The 14,353-nt window shown below is 39.6% G+C and overlaps 1 protein-coding gene across 2 annotated transcripts in view; it reads right to left on the bottom strand.

Annotated features, from left to right (window-relative positions):
- PPP2R2B (protein phosphatase 2 regulatory subunit Bbeta) overlaps positions 1 to 14,353 on the bottom strand; it is a 260,773-nt gene that overhangs the window by 238,691 nt on the left and 7,729 nt on the right. Inside the window, exon 2 of one of the 2 annotated variants that reach the window (XM_004420021.3) lies at positions 682 to 766. The exons of the other annotated variant lie outside the window; for it this stretch is intronic. Coding sequence (XP_004420078.1) covers positions 682 to 718 — 37 coding nt within the window. The 5' untranslated portion in view covers positions 719 to 766. The remainder of the gene's footprint in view (positions 1 to 681; positions 767 to 14,353) is intronic. 2 annotated transcript variants of the gene reach the window in all.

Genomic DNA, 14,353 nt, shown 5'->3' with positions numbered 1-14,353 from the left:
TTTGCACTAAATTTTATTTTCCAGGGCCCCAAAATACGTCCAAATGTGGAGGCTGTAAAGCTAAACAGTCTCACCAGAGTTTAAAGAAAAGAATAAAAAAGGCTAGCAGAGGTCTTCATGCTACCTCATCCAAACCAGGGGGGACTCAGGGGTTATACCGAAAGGGCTTCCAAACGTTTAATACAGGTTAGAAGTTACTGTTTTTCCTACATAGCGATTTCTAGATCTGCTTTTTAATTCAAAGTTACCTATTTAGTGAGAGCCTTTATTCTTCATTATACACAAAGTAAGAAGCCCATATTGTCTCTTTCTTCACCTCCTGACCCCAAGCCCCTTTCTTTGTTAGAGCAGTTAATATATCTGTCTGGTTCACTAGCCTATTCTACATACCTCCCTAGCATCTATAAAGCATGGTCACTCTTGTCTAGCTTAATGTCTCTCTCCCAGTAATTCTATAACCAGTCATTATTTGTCATCACTGTGTACCAACATTTCATCAAAATATGTTCTTAGTTCTTAAAATAGTAAGTCAAAGGATGCTTCCTATCTATACTTTCTTATTAAAAATGTGAATTAATTGATTTGGGTCCCACAGAACAACATTTATGCAATTGGAACTATTCAACACTTCCACGTTGCTATTTTGTTAAGAATAGTAGGTATAAATAATGATACTAATACCTTTATTTCCATAGGTGCTTTCATCTGGACAATTCATGCTTCATTATTGTGCCACTATTCTCTGTCTTGGGTTCTCCCTTGGCTCCTGTGACAAACACGGGGTTCAGATCCAGACTCCAGGAGGCAGTGATGCTTCAACTTGTGGTAACATACAGGTGCATTACACACTCCCAGATCCCCCTACAGTCTCTTTGTGTGAGGTTGCTCCTAGCCTGTCAAAATCCAGCCTAAGAGGGTGACACAATCAACACTACAAAACCTCTCCATGCTTCAGTGTCCTCAACTGAAAGTGGGCTGCCTTTGGGTTTCAGAAAGCAGTAGGTCTCAAAGAGTTGCTCTGGACCACCACCAGCAGCAGCACCACCTGGGAAACCATTAGAAGGCAAACTTTCAGGCCTCCTCCCAGACCTACTAAATCAGAAACCCTAGAAGGAGCCCAGCAATTTGTCTTTAACAAACACTCCAGGTGATTCTAATACACATTAAAGTTGAAAACAACTGCCACAGAGAATCCAGGGAGTTTTGAGGAGGTTGGGGTGGTCAGGAGAGCTATCTTCATGGAGTTAAAGAGGGGGTAATGTGCATAGGATACTACTAAGCTTTCGAGGTAAGGCTTCATAGTGTAGGGCTAGGAGCAATGGGTAAAAAATCAGAGAGACTGCTCTGGTACACAGAACAACATTTAAGCAACTGGAATTATTCAGAAACAGGAGCAGGTCATCTCACTGATTAGAAGGGGTTCCTTTTTTCTCTCGAAGTGTTCAGAGGTACAACGTTATACTTCAGGAGAATCTATGAATAAGGCAATACAATAAGAAGTACTAAAAATAGAGATACAAGATCTTTTTAAAAAAACAAAATTAAGCCTTCCTGGGAAGCTTCAACATACCACTAATATAGAAAGAGAGGTTTATAATTAATCTATTACCATTAATTTTTTAATATCTCAAAGCTCTTACCTTTAAAAACTACCCTACTGATGGTGCATAGAGTAGATAATGGATTTTAGTTTCCTAATGCTTTGTTTCATACTCAGGAAAGGGCAGCAGTTGCCCTAGACTCTCATAAGATTCCATTATTATTATAGGATATTATATTTATTATTTAAAAGGGATCAATCACCACAAAAAGCCAGAACTGATACTGCATCAAAGATTAAGGTTGGGGTATTAACTTATTTCTTTGTCTTGTAATCAAAACAACTGTCTTCTGACAGTAATGATTATGTTTTAGGACCTACAGATAACTGTACTAATATTAATGAAAATACAGCCTAATATTATTTAGCAGTTACTACATGCTATGTACCTGGGACTGTCCCGAGCACATCACACACACTGTCGATTTAATACACACAACAACCTTAAGATGTTAAATATTATTATCCTCATTCTATAGAGAAGGCACCAGGGCTTAGAGAAGTTCAATAACTTGCCCAAGGTCACAGAACTAGCAAGTGGTGGGACCAGGATACAAACCTAGTGGTCTCCAGAGTCAGTGTTCTTAACGACTCAAGTATGTTTTTAGTATAATCCTGAACTCTAGGGATTTGGAGGGCAGAAAGAATGTATAGTCCAGTGCAAATAATACTTCTGACCATTTACAGCTTCTAGAAATACAACCAAACAACCACTTAACGAATGTTCAATCTATGTCACGTACTGAACTAATCAATGCACAACTACCGTCTCAATCCTCACAACCATAGAAGGTAGTTACTATTATTGTTACTGATTTTACATAGGGGCAATTACAGTTACAAGATTTAAGTAATAAGCTCATTGTCTTAATAAAGAATTCGCTGCTCACATGATTAAGTGGAAACGAAGCAAAAGATGTACACAGTGTGTAAAAACCACTCAGTAAATGTAGCTTCCCTGCCCTTACACTATGTTTCCAGAGATAAGAAAGGTGGTGATGATGATCAATCCATTGTCTTTCTTACCTATTTTCTTACTTGTTCCAAATGGCAAATATCTGTGTGTTAGATGTGGGGGTGCAGTATGCAGTCGTGAAATGGAACTAAGTCCACTGGCTTCTCCATATCTTTATAATCAACAAACCTTAGTTATTTGAGGCTTGCACTACTGGCCAGGAGTACGGCCCAGGAGTCTCTTCCATTTGGTAATAGTAACAATGAATGACATTAGGAATGAGAGACATCACACACCCAAGCCAAACAATCAAAGAGCTAGGCACTTGCTCTACCCAAAGAACCTTGTGCTAAGGATGTAGGTGGCCAACATCTTGCAGAGAGAGTCAGCACGAACGAACACTTTTTTCCAAGACTGCAAGATTTGATCTAGTTGGGAGTTCAAGGAAAATTGATTTATTTAGTATTCTATTGTCACGGGAAGAGCTCTATTTGAGGAATCAGTCTCTGGACCTCAGTCTTTTCTCCATCACAAACCAGCTACGTGATCATGGGCAAATTGATTAACTCCACTGGATCTCAGTTTCCTCATTGAGGAAATGAAAAGAAATAAAGCTTGCTCTCAAAATTTGTCGTGCATAGTAGATAAGAGCTGTGAAAATACCTTGCAGAAATATAAAACCCCTTCACAAGTATAAGATGGTATTATTATTTTATGTAACTTCTTCCTTGCTTAAAATTTGGCTGCTAGCATATTAACCTGGTTAGCTAAGCTGGTTTACTGACAGGCTAATTTAAAAGGAAAGAGGAAGGAAGGGGGACTATTTAAAACTGATAATTATCAGCTGTACCAAAGAACAAATAGTTTTGAGCAAAGAACTATTTGCTCACTTGCTTTGATGGTTAAGAGGGATTCATTTCCAATGGCCTTACTTCCCTATAAGCCTGGCAAATCCCCAGATCAGTGAATGTCATTATGAAATAGCCCGAGGAACCTTTCTGTGCAAGCAGAAAGGAATATCACCAAACTACTGTCACTAAGCAGGACAAAGACACTCTCAGCAGCTCAACAGAGGGATCTCCACATATTTTACCCAAGATGCCTTTGGGTTCCCATTCAGATTTCGAGGTGTTAAGTGAGTCTCCCTTGCATGTCTACATTAGAGAGTAGAATCTGGGAGATTAGTTGGGGAGAGCTGTGAAAGGCGATAGTGTGAAGGACATTTTTATGCAGGGAGAAAAAAAGAAATTCCATTTGCAGTCAAACTTGGAGAGATGAATAAAAGATAGTATTTAGTACTATTGACTGTTTTTACACCTTATTAGAAAAATTCAACCAAGAGATTCAAGAGCAAAGATGTAAAAACCAAGGTAACAACTCCTTGGTGCCTTTACATTTATCTTAGACTATGGTTTCCCTCAAGTTATTTGACAGCTTAAAATGGCTTTGTGATGTGACACTATCATCCTGCTTTTCCTATTATAGTTCTTTTCTTAAAATATTTTGTAGGTCAACATGAACAGGTAAAACTAAAGATCTTAAGTATAAATTTTCCTTGGGCCTGTATTTGGAAAGGCATATTCATTCTTTCAGGTCACTAGTTCTGGGGCTATAAAGCTGATTGCTTGATTAATCACTCCAACTCTGGCTTTAGATCATCTTATCAAGTTTACTTTCAATATACCAAAAATAGAGGTTATGGAGGTTGCTTAGAGCATGATCAATGACTGGAAAGCAAACTAAGGCTTTTCAGACATAAAATATGGCATACTTTCCAAAGCCAAGACTATGTCACGAGTGGATGATGGTATTTTCCTGCCTGCGTTTCTCTGATCAAACATACCTATGCTCTGTCTCTAATAGCCACGTTGCAACACACTACACTTGACTACCTCCCCCCTGTGCCGACTCGCCAGTAGGACTGGTTGTCACTAATCCACTGATTAAACATTTTCAGACTGCCTTTGGCAAAACGCGCCAGAAATTCCTTCAGGGTGTTTAAAACCAACTTCTGTGTCAATAAACACAGACTGTGAGATCCCTCATGTGCAGAGGGGCTGCCTCTGACCTGCAGGCTCTAGGACATTTTTTCTTAGACGGCTTTTCCATCATCGCAATTGACTTTCACTGACTCATCCAGACCCTTTCCCAGCCTCCTTATGAAATGATTGGCTGAGGTCAGAGCTATCATCTTACCTTTATTGTTTCAGCCAAGACATAGGACCAAAGGGGCCCTGAACCTAAGAGCTGAGCTCATTGCCAAAGTCCTTTCACCAGACCTACAGGTAACAGAGCTTGAATGGGATTCTTGTTACAGAATTTGACAGTTACTAGTGTCCACTTATCACTACTCTTCCAGGGTTCAAACTGATTTTCATTTTAAGAATGATTAATGTGACTTCAAAGTAAAAGGAAGAACTCAGGTGAATATTTACTACACTGATATCCAGACTAGTTCTTTGCACTAGTAGACATTCCATGAATTATTTTTCACCATAATGACAGCTTTATTGTTTTTATTATGTAAACAATGTATATACTTATTTACAACTATCATATATTAGAAAATATAAAAGATAAATATTAAAAATTACTTAAAATTCCATCAGCTGGAGATAACCATCATTAATATTATGGTAGCCATTCTTTTCATGGAATTCTTTACGTATACACATAGAAGTTTATATAAGAGGAATCATACTGTACATACTCTTTTTATCATGGATGTGACACATTTTATTTATTTATTTATTTATTTATTTATTTATTTATTTATTTATTTATTTATTTATTTATTTATTTATTTTTGTGAGGAAGATCAGCCCTGAGCTAACATCCATGCTAATCCTCCTCTTTTTGCTGAGGAAGACCGGCTCTGAGCTAACATCTATTGCCAATCCTCCTCCTTTTTTTTTTTCCCCAAAGCCCCAATAGATGGTTATATGTCATAGTTGCACATCCTTCTAGTTGCTGTATGTGGGACACGGCCTCAGCATGGCCGGAGAAGTGGTGTGTTGGTGCACGCCCGGGATCTGAACCTGGGGCGCCAGTAGCAGAGCGCGCGCACATAACCGCTAAGCCACGGGGCCGGCCCTTAATAGTCTTTTTTTTTGCTTACTTCTCCCCCCTTCCATAACCAATGTTAATAACATTTTATATATTTTTTTCATACTGATATCATCATATACCAACTCGTACGGCATGAATGAGGTTTCAGTTGCTCAGTCAATACTTGCTGAACGGTTAAAGGGTAAAATGAAAGAACACATAAACAAACGAATGGATGAAATAATAATAGTCTATGCTCTTAATTAGCCAGTACAGTTTCCAAGTGATTGCAAAAATCACACAGCACATCTTTTGACATCTCCCTTATATCTTTAAATTCTAGTGGGGGTAAGAGAACCTGGCTTCCACCTGTTTAGCGGGATCTTCAAGTTTCAACTCCCAAGTAAAGAATATGTAACTAGCTGCTACATAGATAACTAGAGACATTATCAATCTACTCTCAAATTCAAATCAAGTTCAAAAGCCATTTACTAAGCCCCTGCCTACCAAGCACTGCATTGTCCTCTGTAGGATAAACTGAAGAAGTAAAGATGTGATGATTGCTTTCCAGGAGTTTCTTTCTCCTCAGGGAGACATTATGCAGGCCTATAACTCTTTCTGGCAGGCTACCTGAACTTGGACCTCAGTTTTCACATTTGTGAAATGGTAATAATATCTATATATCACAAGATTGTTGTTATGATTAAAGAACTTGAGGAATTCAAGAAAAACCTCATGGGAAAATACGGATTTGAGGCAGGACTTGTGGGTACTAGGGAAGGAAAAACAGCACACTAGGGGCAGGGAAGCAGGAATGGCGTGGGGTGGTGAGGATCCAGCACAAGCCAGCCTGGTTGGTTTGAAGATCAGTTAGGAGAGACTCAGGGAGATGATGGACAGGCAGGAAACATTAAGGTTTATAAGCACAGGCGAACACCGCAAGCAGACTAATCTTCTTACAGGGTCAAATAAAAGCAGGAAAATATTTTTTGCCTTTTCAACGTGTGCCAATGTCTAGATCAAGGCCATTCATATGAGTGACTCAAAGGCAACCTGCTTGTCAAGTAACTGGAAAAAGAACAAACCTGGCCTGCACAATGGGCTCAAATCCAAGTTTCTAAGACTTAAAGGAAAAATTCTGATCAGAAAATTTCCATCTCAAATTGTGCTGAGGAAGCTTAGGGACTGAGTAAGTATGTTGGCAGCAGAAGCACAATATGATAATCAGACTGCTTTGGCATTTTTCATGACAGTGCACAGAGTTCTTCAGGTCCTGGGGAGACCTTACCGAGTTTTTGATCTCTGAACCTGCAAGGGGTCAGAGAACCTACAGGGAAATACACTTTGTTCACAAATGGAACTGCACTAAAAACTTTCCCCCTACATGCTATGAAGTGACCGGAGGGTTCTGACTTCCAAGGCATAGTATGTCATTTTCACCCAGGCTAATCCTATAGAACTGGAATGGGATTAGATATTAGTCACTGTAAGAGAAGTCAGCTGGAAGCACCCAACTGTCCCTGTCTCTTCTGTCAGCTCAGGGTTCCAGGACAGCTTTTCTCCTCTCTGTTATTTCTTCTCCTTTTAAACTATCACCATTGATGAATTCCTGGAAGCATGTCCCCATGGATCTGTGCTGTCCTAATCAATACTCTCTCAACCCATCCCACCTGCCCTGGCTTCCCAGACAGAAGAGAGAGGAGATGAGAGGTAGATTTTAATATTACCATCCCAAATCATCATTGAAACTTGATGTTTCTAGAAGCTGCCTTAATACTTTTAGTCCTCTGAGGAAGTAACTGGATTTCCTATTAACCACCGTAAATCTTTATCCATTCAACTGTCCATTCATACATCCAGCCATCCATCCAGGCAGCCATCCATCCATCCAGCCAGCCAGCCAGCCATTTATCCTTTAAATTTTATCTACTGAACACTTAGGTCACAACTTGTGTATCATTTTTCTAATACTTTATAAAAATTTTAAGTAAAACATGCCTCAAAGAACTTAATATTCTCACTTCAATACCTCAGCACTTCAGAGGGAGAAAAATACCCCAAATACTCAAGCAAAAGGAATGGAGACTTCAAATTGACTCCCAACTATATTCCCTAAAGACTGCTGAAGTGCAGATGGCCAATGTACTTTGAAAGGGGACTAAAAATCCCTCACTAAACATACAATCTCAGTGGTCATTTATAAGATTTGTACTTTTCATTTCCATCAAATCATGCTCCCAATTTTTGGAGGAAAACTAGAGATGTCTGGAAGTCTTAAGCTAATAATAGCTAGAGCCTAGTGTTCTCAGAAATACCTGGATTCAAATTGCATTCAGCCACACATAGTAGTAACAAAAAGAAGAGCTAACACAGCTTTCAGAATTGTCAAATTTGAATCCCACGAGAGGCTAGTTCATTAAACAACCATATTGGTTGTCATACGGGGTCAATCATTCTTTGAAGTTACCGACTCACCAGTTTGAGAAAAATGAACATTTCTGGGTCACTAAGTTCCATGTACTTATCTACAACTGATGCCCTGGAACCATGCAAGTCATTTTATTTAATGTAGATGGGCAACTAAATCCCAGAGAACAAGCTAATCACCCATGTGTTCAATACCATAGGCTGAGCACTGATCTTGCCTCCTTCTCAGAATGAGCAAAAGAACCTGGGCCTTTGGGGCAGGACAAGGGCAAGGGGAGCAAATTCAAGTTCAATGGTCATGTTTTTATGAATTTTTTTCTGATCTTCGCCCCACACCAGTTTTCTGGGATGAACTTGAACACTCTGGAAATCTGTGACAATGTGAGGTGGAGGCAAAATACAGACCAAAGGTGGGAGATGGCCACAGCAATTACAAATGTATTCCTTGGTACAACTTTTTTAGAAGGCAATTTATTAATATTATCCAGAAACTTAATTGTTCGTACCATTTAACCCAGTAATCTTGACTTTAGAAACTTGTTCTAAGAAAATAACCACAGAGATGATTTAGATTCATGCAATTATTTATCACACAATTATTAGAACAAAATATTGTAAACAATCTAAATTCCAGCCTTAGATGATTGGTAAAATTATGATTTAACTATAGGATATTATAGAAAAATGCCCAGAGTATTGTGTTTGGGACCAAAACAAACAAAACAGCAATAGCTATGATACCATTTTACCTATAATTTCAGTATTCATCCATCCCTTTGTCTCTCTCTTTCTCTCACACACACACAGACTCTGTAAGAAAATACATCAAAAAGTGTTTATAATAATTATATCTGGGGCTAGAGGTAAATTTGATTCTTTTTTGTGTGTGAGGAAGATTAGCCCTGAGCTAACATCCGTTGTCAATCCTCCTCTTTTTTTGCTCAGGAAGATTGGCCCTGGGCTAACATCCATGCCCATCTTCCTCTACTTTACATGGGACGCCACCACAGCATGGCCTGACAAGCCGTGCGTCGGTCCGTGCCCAGGATCCAAACCTGCAAACCCCTGGCTGCCAAAGCGGAACTTAACCGCTACGCCACTGGGCCAGCTCCTAAATTTGATTCTTTTTTTGCACTCTTATTTATAGTCCAAGCTTTCATCAGTGAGCATATATTTTGTTCTCTCATAGCCTCTTTTCTTTTCTTACATAGTATTTAACAAGATTTATGTTCACATTCTTATGTTTGTGTTTATTTAATATGTACTTTCCCAATAGAATGCAAGCTCTGTGAGAGCAGGGTCTATATGTTTTTCTTTTTTTAATCATATACTTTTTTTTTTAGCATAGTACCTCGTATATAATAAATATTTTTTAAGTGACTACAGAGTGAATAATTGGAGGGACACTAGCCTGAAGAGGTATGATGATGGTGGGGATTGTAATGGGCTATCAAACAGTCTGTTACATCTCTAGTTTCCAGCTCATTTGCTCAGACAACATACCATTTTCCTTGCTTACTTTTGCCTCCTGACATCATACAAGACTCCCTTCTCCATAAGGAAAGGCTTTGCCACTCCTCTCCACCCGTCAGAATCCCACCAAGATCCCACTTTCCCCACTAAGCCATTCCTGTTCAGGTAAGCTTCCCTCTAGCACTTACTGCAACCACTTGCTTGGAAGATCAACATTTTTTGAACTTCTATTGGGTTCCAAACACTTTTTTAGAATAGGGGTCAGCAAACTACAATCCATTGGCCACCACTTGATTTTGTAAATAGAGTTTCACTAGAATACAGCCACGCCCACATGCTACCACGACAGAGTTGAGCAATTGGGACATAGACTGTATGGTCAGCAAAGTCTAAAATATTTACTATCTAGTCCTTTACAGGACAAGTTTACTGACCCCTGTTCTAGGACATCTACATACTTGTGCAAAGTGGGGATCAGACCAAATTTTTATCCAATTAGAAGGTTCTTCTTAGGACAATATGGGATGAAAAGTAGATGTCCAAGAGCTTTGTAAAAAAGAAATTATTGTAATATACCTAAATTTGTTAAGAATATACATTTTTGTGTCACACACACCTGCATTCAAGTCCTAAGTCTGCTGATTGATTCTGGGCAGATTACACATATTTGTAAGCCTCTGTTTCGTCATCAGTAAAATAGAAATCTATTTCCTCATTTCCTTAATTAACATGTAATGAGTGCTACTTGCCAGGCACAGTACTAGGAGATGGCTAATGGACAATGGTGAATAAGACCTAAAAGTCTCACCTAATTCAGCTTTAATTGTACCTACATCTGAGGGTTGTGTGAGGATTAAATGATATAGATACACACATACGCATGTATCTATATCATAGATATACACATCAATGTAGTACATTATATATATAATATACAGTACATATAGAGTTCTTAACTCAATTCCCGGTACACTGCAAGCACTCAGTGTATGGTGGCTCTTTCTCCTCATTATAATTACAACAGAAGCTCTTTTAACAGATCTCTAAGAAGCTGACTCATTGGATGAAAATTGCCTTCAATTCCCTCTGTAAAATGGGCCTATAGCATGCTCTATACTCACAGCTAATTTGGTAGGCTAATCTCGCATACACAGGCACACTTCTGCTTCTTCTGGTTGAGGTGCATGTTTACTGACATTCAGTTGTATTTGTTCCCAAATGTCTTGATGCTCATTATACTTGTTATTTAATTAAAGATCATGGAAGATAATGAAAAGAATGGTGTGAAAAGAAAGAGAATGCTTGTTTCATATGAAAACTAGTCGAATGCTTTCAAAAGATGACAAAGAATTGTTGAATGAAATGTGGGAGAGATAAAAGATTGGGGACAATCATAAAATTCTAGAAGGATCTATAACAAGATTGATTCTCAGGTGTCTATACTTTCACTCAACCTCAAGGAAACCAAACTCAGACATGGTCTTTGTCATTTGGGGTGTGGTTTGTGTGAGAAAAATATAACCCCCAATCAGCAGACTCATACTCAAAGATTAAGCCTTGATTCTTCAACAGGCTCTTCACAAAATTAGGCAATGCTGTTTAAAATAGGTGTATCATGTTTTACAATTCTCTGCCTTAACTTTTCCAACTTACTAGCAACTATTGGTCCCAAATGCACAGAGTAAGAGAGGGATTCTTCTGTATTTATTTAATTCTCACCTATAGACAATAACATGTTAGCAGGAGACATGTTGCCTCATCCCCTGCCATATTTTATAGGTAAGAAAATAATCAGAGAGGTGGAGTGACCTGTCCAAGGCCACAGAACTAGTATGGCTGGAAGTGGGTCTAGAGCCAGGCCAGCTCTGTTTCCACCACCTCAGCCACCTGGTGATAACAGAGAGGCACAGGCAGCACAGACTCACACAGCCTGGCTTATATGGTTAAGTACATTTTGAGAAGGATAGAGTGTCATCTGCCCAAATCGATGGAAAGATGCTTGAGAACAAGAACTTATACTTCACCATACTCACCAGCATAATCGGCACAGCAGCTAGTAATAAATGCAATAAATAAATTCGGTTTGAATTGATGAATTTTCTTTCCTGCTTTATAATTGTGGAAGAAATTGGGGCCCTCCCGATTTCTGAAAGAACCCGGTTCCCATGCGATGTATCACCCCCTCCATGGAATATACAATAGCAGGGGAGAAATCCTATTGTGCCTGTCAGAGCCTGTCACTGAGAGCTCAGCCTCACCCATTGGCACTTGCTCTTCCCTGTCAGTGCAGCAAGATGAGCAGCACCCCGCTCACCAGATGGTTATTTGTTCCACCAGCCACCTTTGCTGCATCCGTGATTCTCTCCAGCCGAGGACAGTCTCCAGCATTCATGCTGCAAGGCAGCTCCTGCCAACAACTTTGCCAAATGGCTCCTCTCAAAGTCATGGGCCGCCCAGACAGACTGGCTCCTCCATCTGCAGCAGCTTTTGGCAAAGAGACACTTCTCCTTCTGGCTCCACCTCTTGGCTGCACCAGAGCCTTCTTGCCAGAAGGATGATGTGACCCATCAGTACATACAGCCAGGCCTGGAGTTCTGGGGCCATATGCCTGTGTCCCCAGACTCACCCCTGAGCACAATGTCAGAACATACTAAAGAGAGCTAGATGATCAGAAACACAGACATAGTGCACCACAGAAACTTAGAGCCAGAAAAATCCATAGAAAGCATGCCTCCCCTCCCCCATCTTCAACTCATTTCAGTAGATTAGGAAACTGAAGCCCAGAGAGTAAAAGCAACTAACGATGACAGTAGGACTAGGAATAATACCCAGGTCTTCGGATGGGCATTCTGCAGCACTGCTTACAATGCTGCACTGTCTTCCAATTTTCCCTCCATTCATTTTCAAATTCTTGATAAAAATTGGACCCTTTGTATTGGTATTGATTCAAAAGAGTATTTCTTTAGAAAAATAAATAATCTTTGCTCTGTGCCAACATCATGACTTTTGTTTTAAACAGATGTGTCCGTGCACTATATTGACAGACCTGGAAGTGACTTCTGTCCTGCCACTTACTGTTGGGTGACCTTGGACAAGGAATAATCTCATTCTGCTTCAACTTTTCACTTAAAGAGGTACAAGGACAGTATCAACTTACAGAGTTCTGAGGATTAAACAGGAAAAATATTTTAAAGCCCAAAGTTTGATCCTGGCACATAGCAAGCCCTCCACGACTGCTAGCAATCAACATTGTTCTTTATTAACACTCAAATCCACATGGTTTTAGGATAGACAATACTATCCACATATAAATAGGTGTGCCAGGTATTCCCATTTTCTAGATTAGGAAATTCAAGTTCATGAGGTTAAATAACTTATCCAGGATTACTTAGAGAATAAACGAAGGGCCAGAAATTCCTTCTTGCCATTTTGCTAAGAAATAGGAACCAGCATTTTGGCTTTAAAGATGATAAAATCAGGAAGGAGAACGTTTGAACAAAAACATATATACATGAATAATCACTGCAGCATCTTATGTAATACAAAAAGCTGGAAATAATTTTCCATCCATCCACAAGGGAACTACTAAATAAACTATGGTACAGTCATACCATGGGGCACTGTGCAGCCATTAAAAAGAATAAGGCAGATGTAGGTGTCCTGACATGGAAAGATCTTTCACATATATCATTGAGTGGGAGAAAAAACAAAGTCCAAACAAAATAAGTAGGACGCATTCAGTTATGCAAACAAACAACCCCCTCCCCATGTATATCTGTACATGTATATTTAAATGTATGAAAATGCATACAAAGGTGGCCATGAGGAAGCAGACCCAACTATTGACAATGGCAACTCTGAGCAGGGAAGTGGGGTGGGTGTGGGGTGGAGGGTGATTCATGCTTTGCTTTATCTATTTCTATAATGCTAAAATCCTTTCAAGCAAGAAGGCATTTATGTATTATTTGTCTTATAAATGACAACAATACAGCTCTTGTGAACAAACGGACCTCCTAACCAGGCGGTACCTGGCCCCAACTTGACGTCTGCAAAGTTACATGAGCAATGTTACTCTCCTCAAGTTTCTTGGACAGCTCTCGTTTTTGGTAAAACACTTCCTGGTGATATTTTGTACTGAGTGATCCGAGTTTTGTCTTCCAGACCGCCTAGGAGTACTCAGCATCTTGCTGTAATATTCCCCATTACAGCTGTTTACAAATGTCCACCCTCTGCACCCTTGTACATCTGTTGAGGGTCGCATAGCTGAGCCCCCTACATTAAGTGCAGGAGTTGGCCTGTCATTCTGTGACTACTTCAGGTTCATTACTTAACAGATTCACAGCAGTGGAATCAGCAATGCCTGATGGAGGAGGCTGTCAGTCTCCCAGCATCAAGCCCAGCACACCTGGAATACATCCTCTCACAGGTAAGGTACTCTTTGGCATACTCCTTCTAGCTGACCTCATCTTTCTCAGGTTAAAAACCTACCCACAGGGACCCCTCCAGACCCTTAGACTCCATGCATCTTTTTGCCTCTTATCCATAGAGTCTCCTTCATTTCTTTACATTTGCTATAAGCACTCAGGTCTCTTTCTTCTAAAACACAGAACCGAGAGTCTGACATCCCCCTCTACACACCCATCCCTTTCCAATACTCATATTGACTTTTCTCTAAAGAAACCAATTAATACTAATTAGTTTTCCATGGATTTCACATGTGCATATCCTGTCATCATCCCTCTCCACTATTTCCATAGTGAACTTGGAGCATAAGAATTCAAAGGTTCCTGGATTATTTAAGACAAACCTATTAGTGGTCTTGTAAAAAGAATCTGTGCTTCCACCGGGAT

The sequence above is a fragment of the Ceratotherium simum genome, chromosome 4 (assembly GCF_057802395.1).
Source record: "Ceratotherium simum simum isolate JZ-2026a chromosome 4, ASM5780239v1, whole genome shotgun sequence".
NCBI classification, from domain to species: Eukaryota; Metazoa; Chordata; class Mammalia; order Perissodactyla; family Rhinocerotidae; genus Ceratotherium; species Ceratotherium simum.
This window is presented reverse-complemented; position numbering and strand designations above follow the sequence as displayed.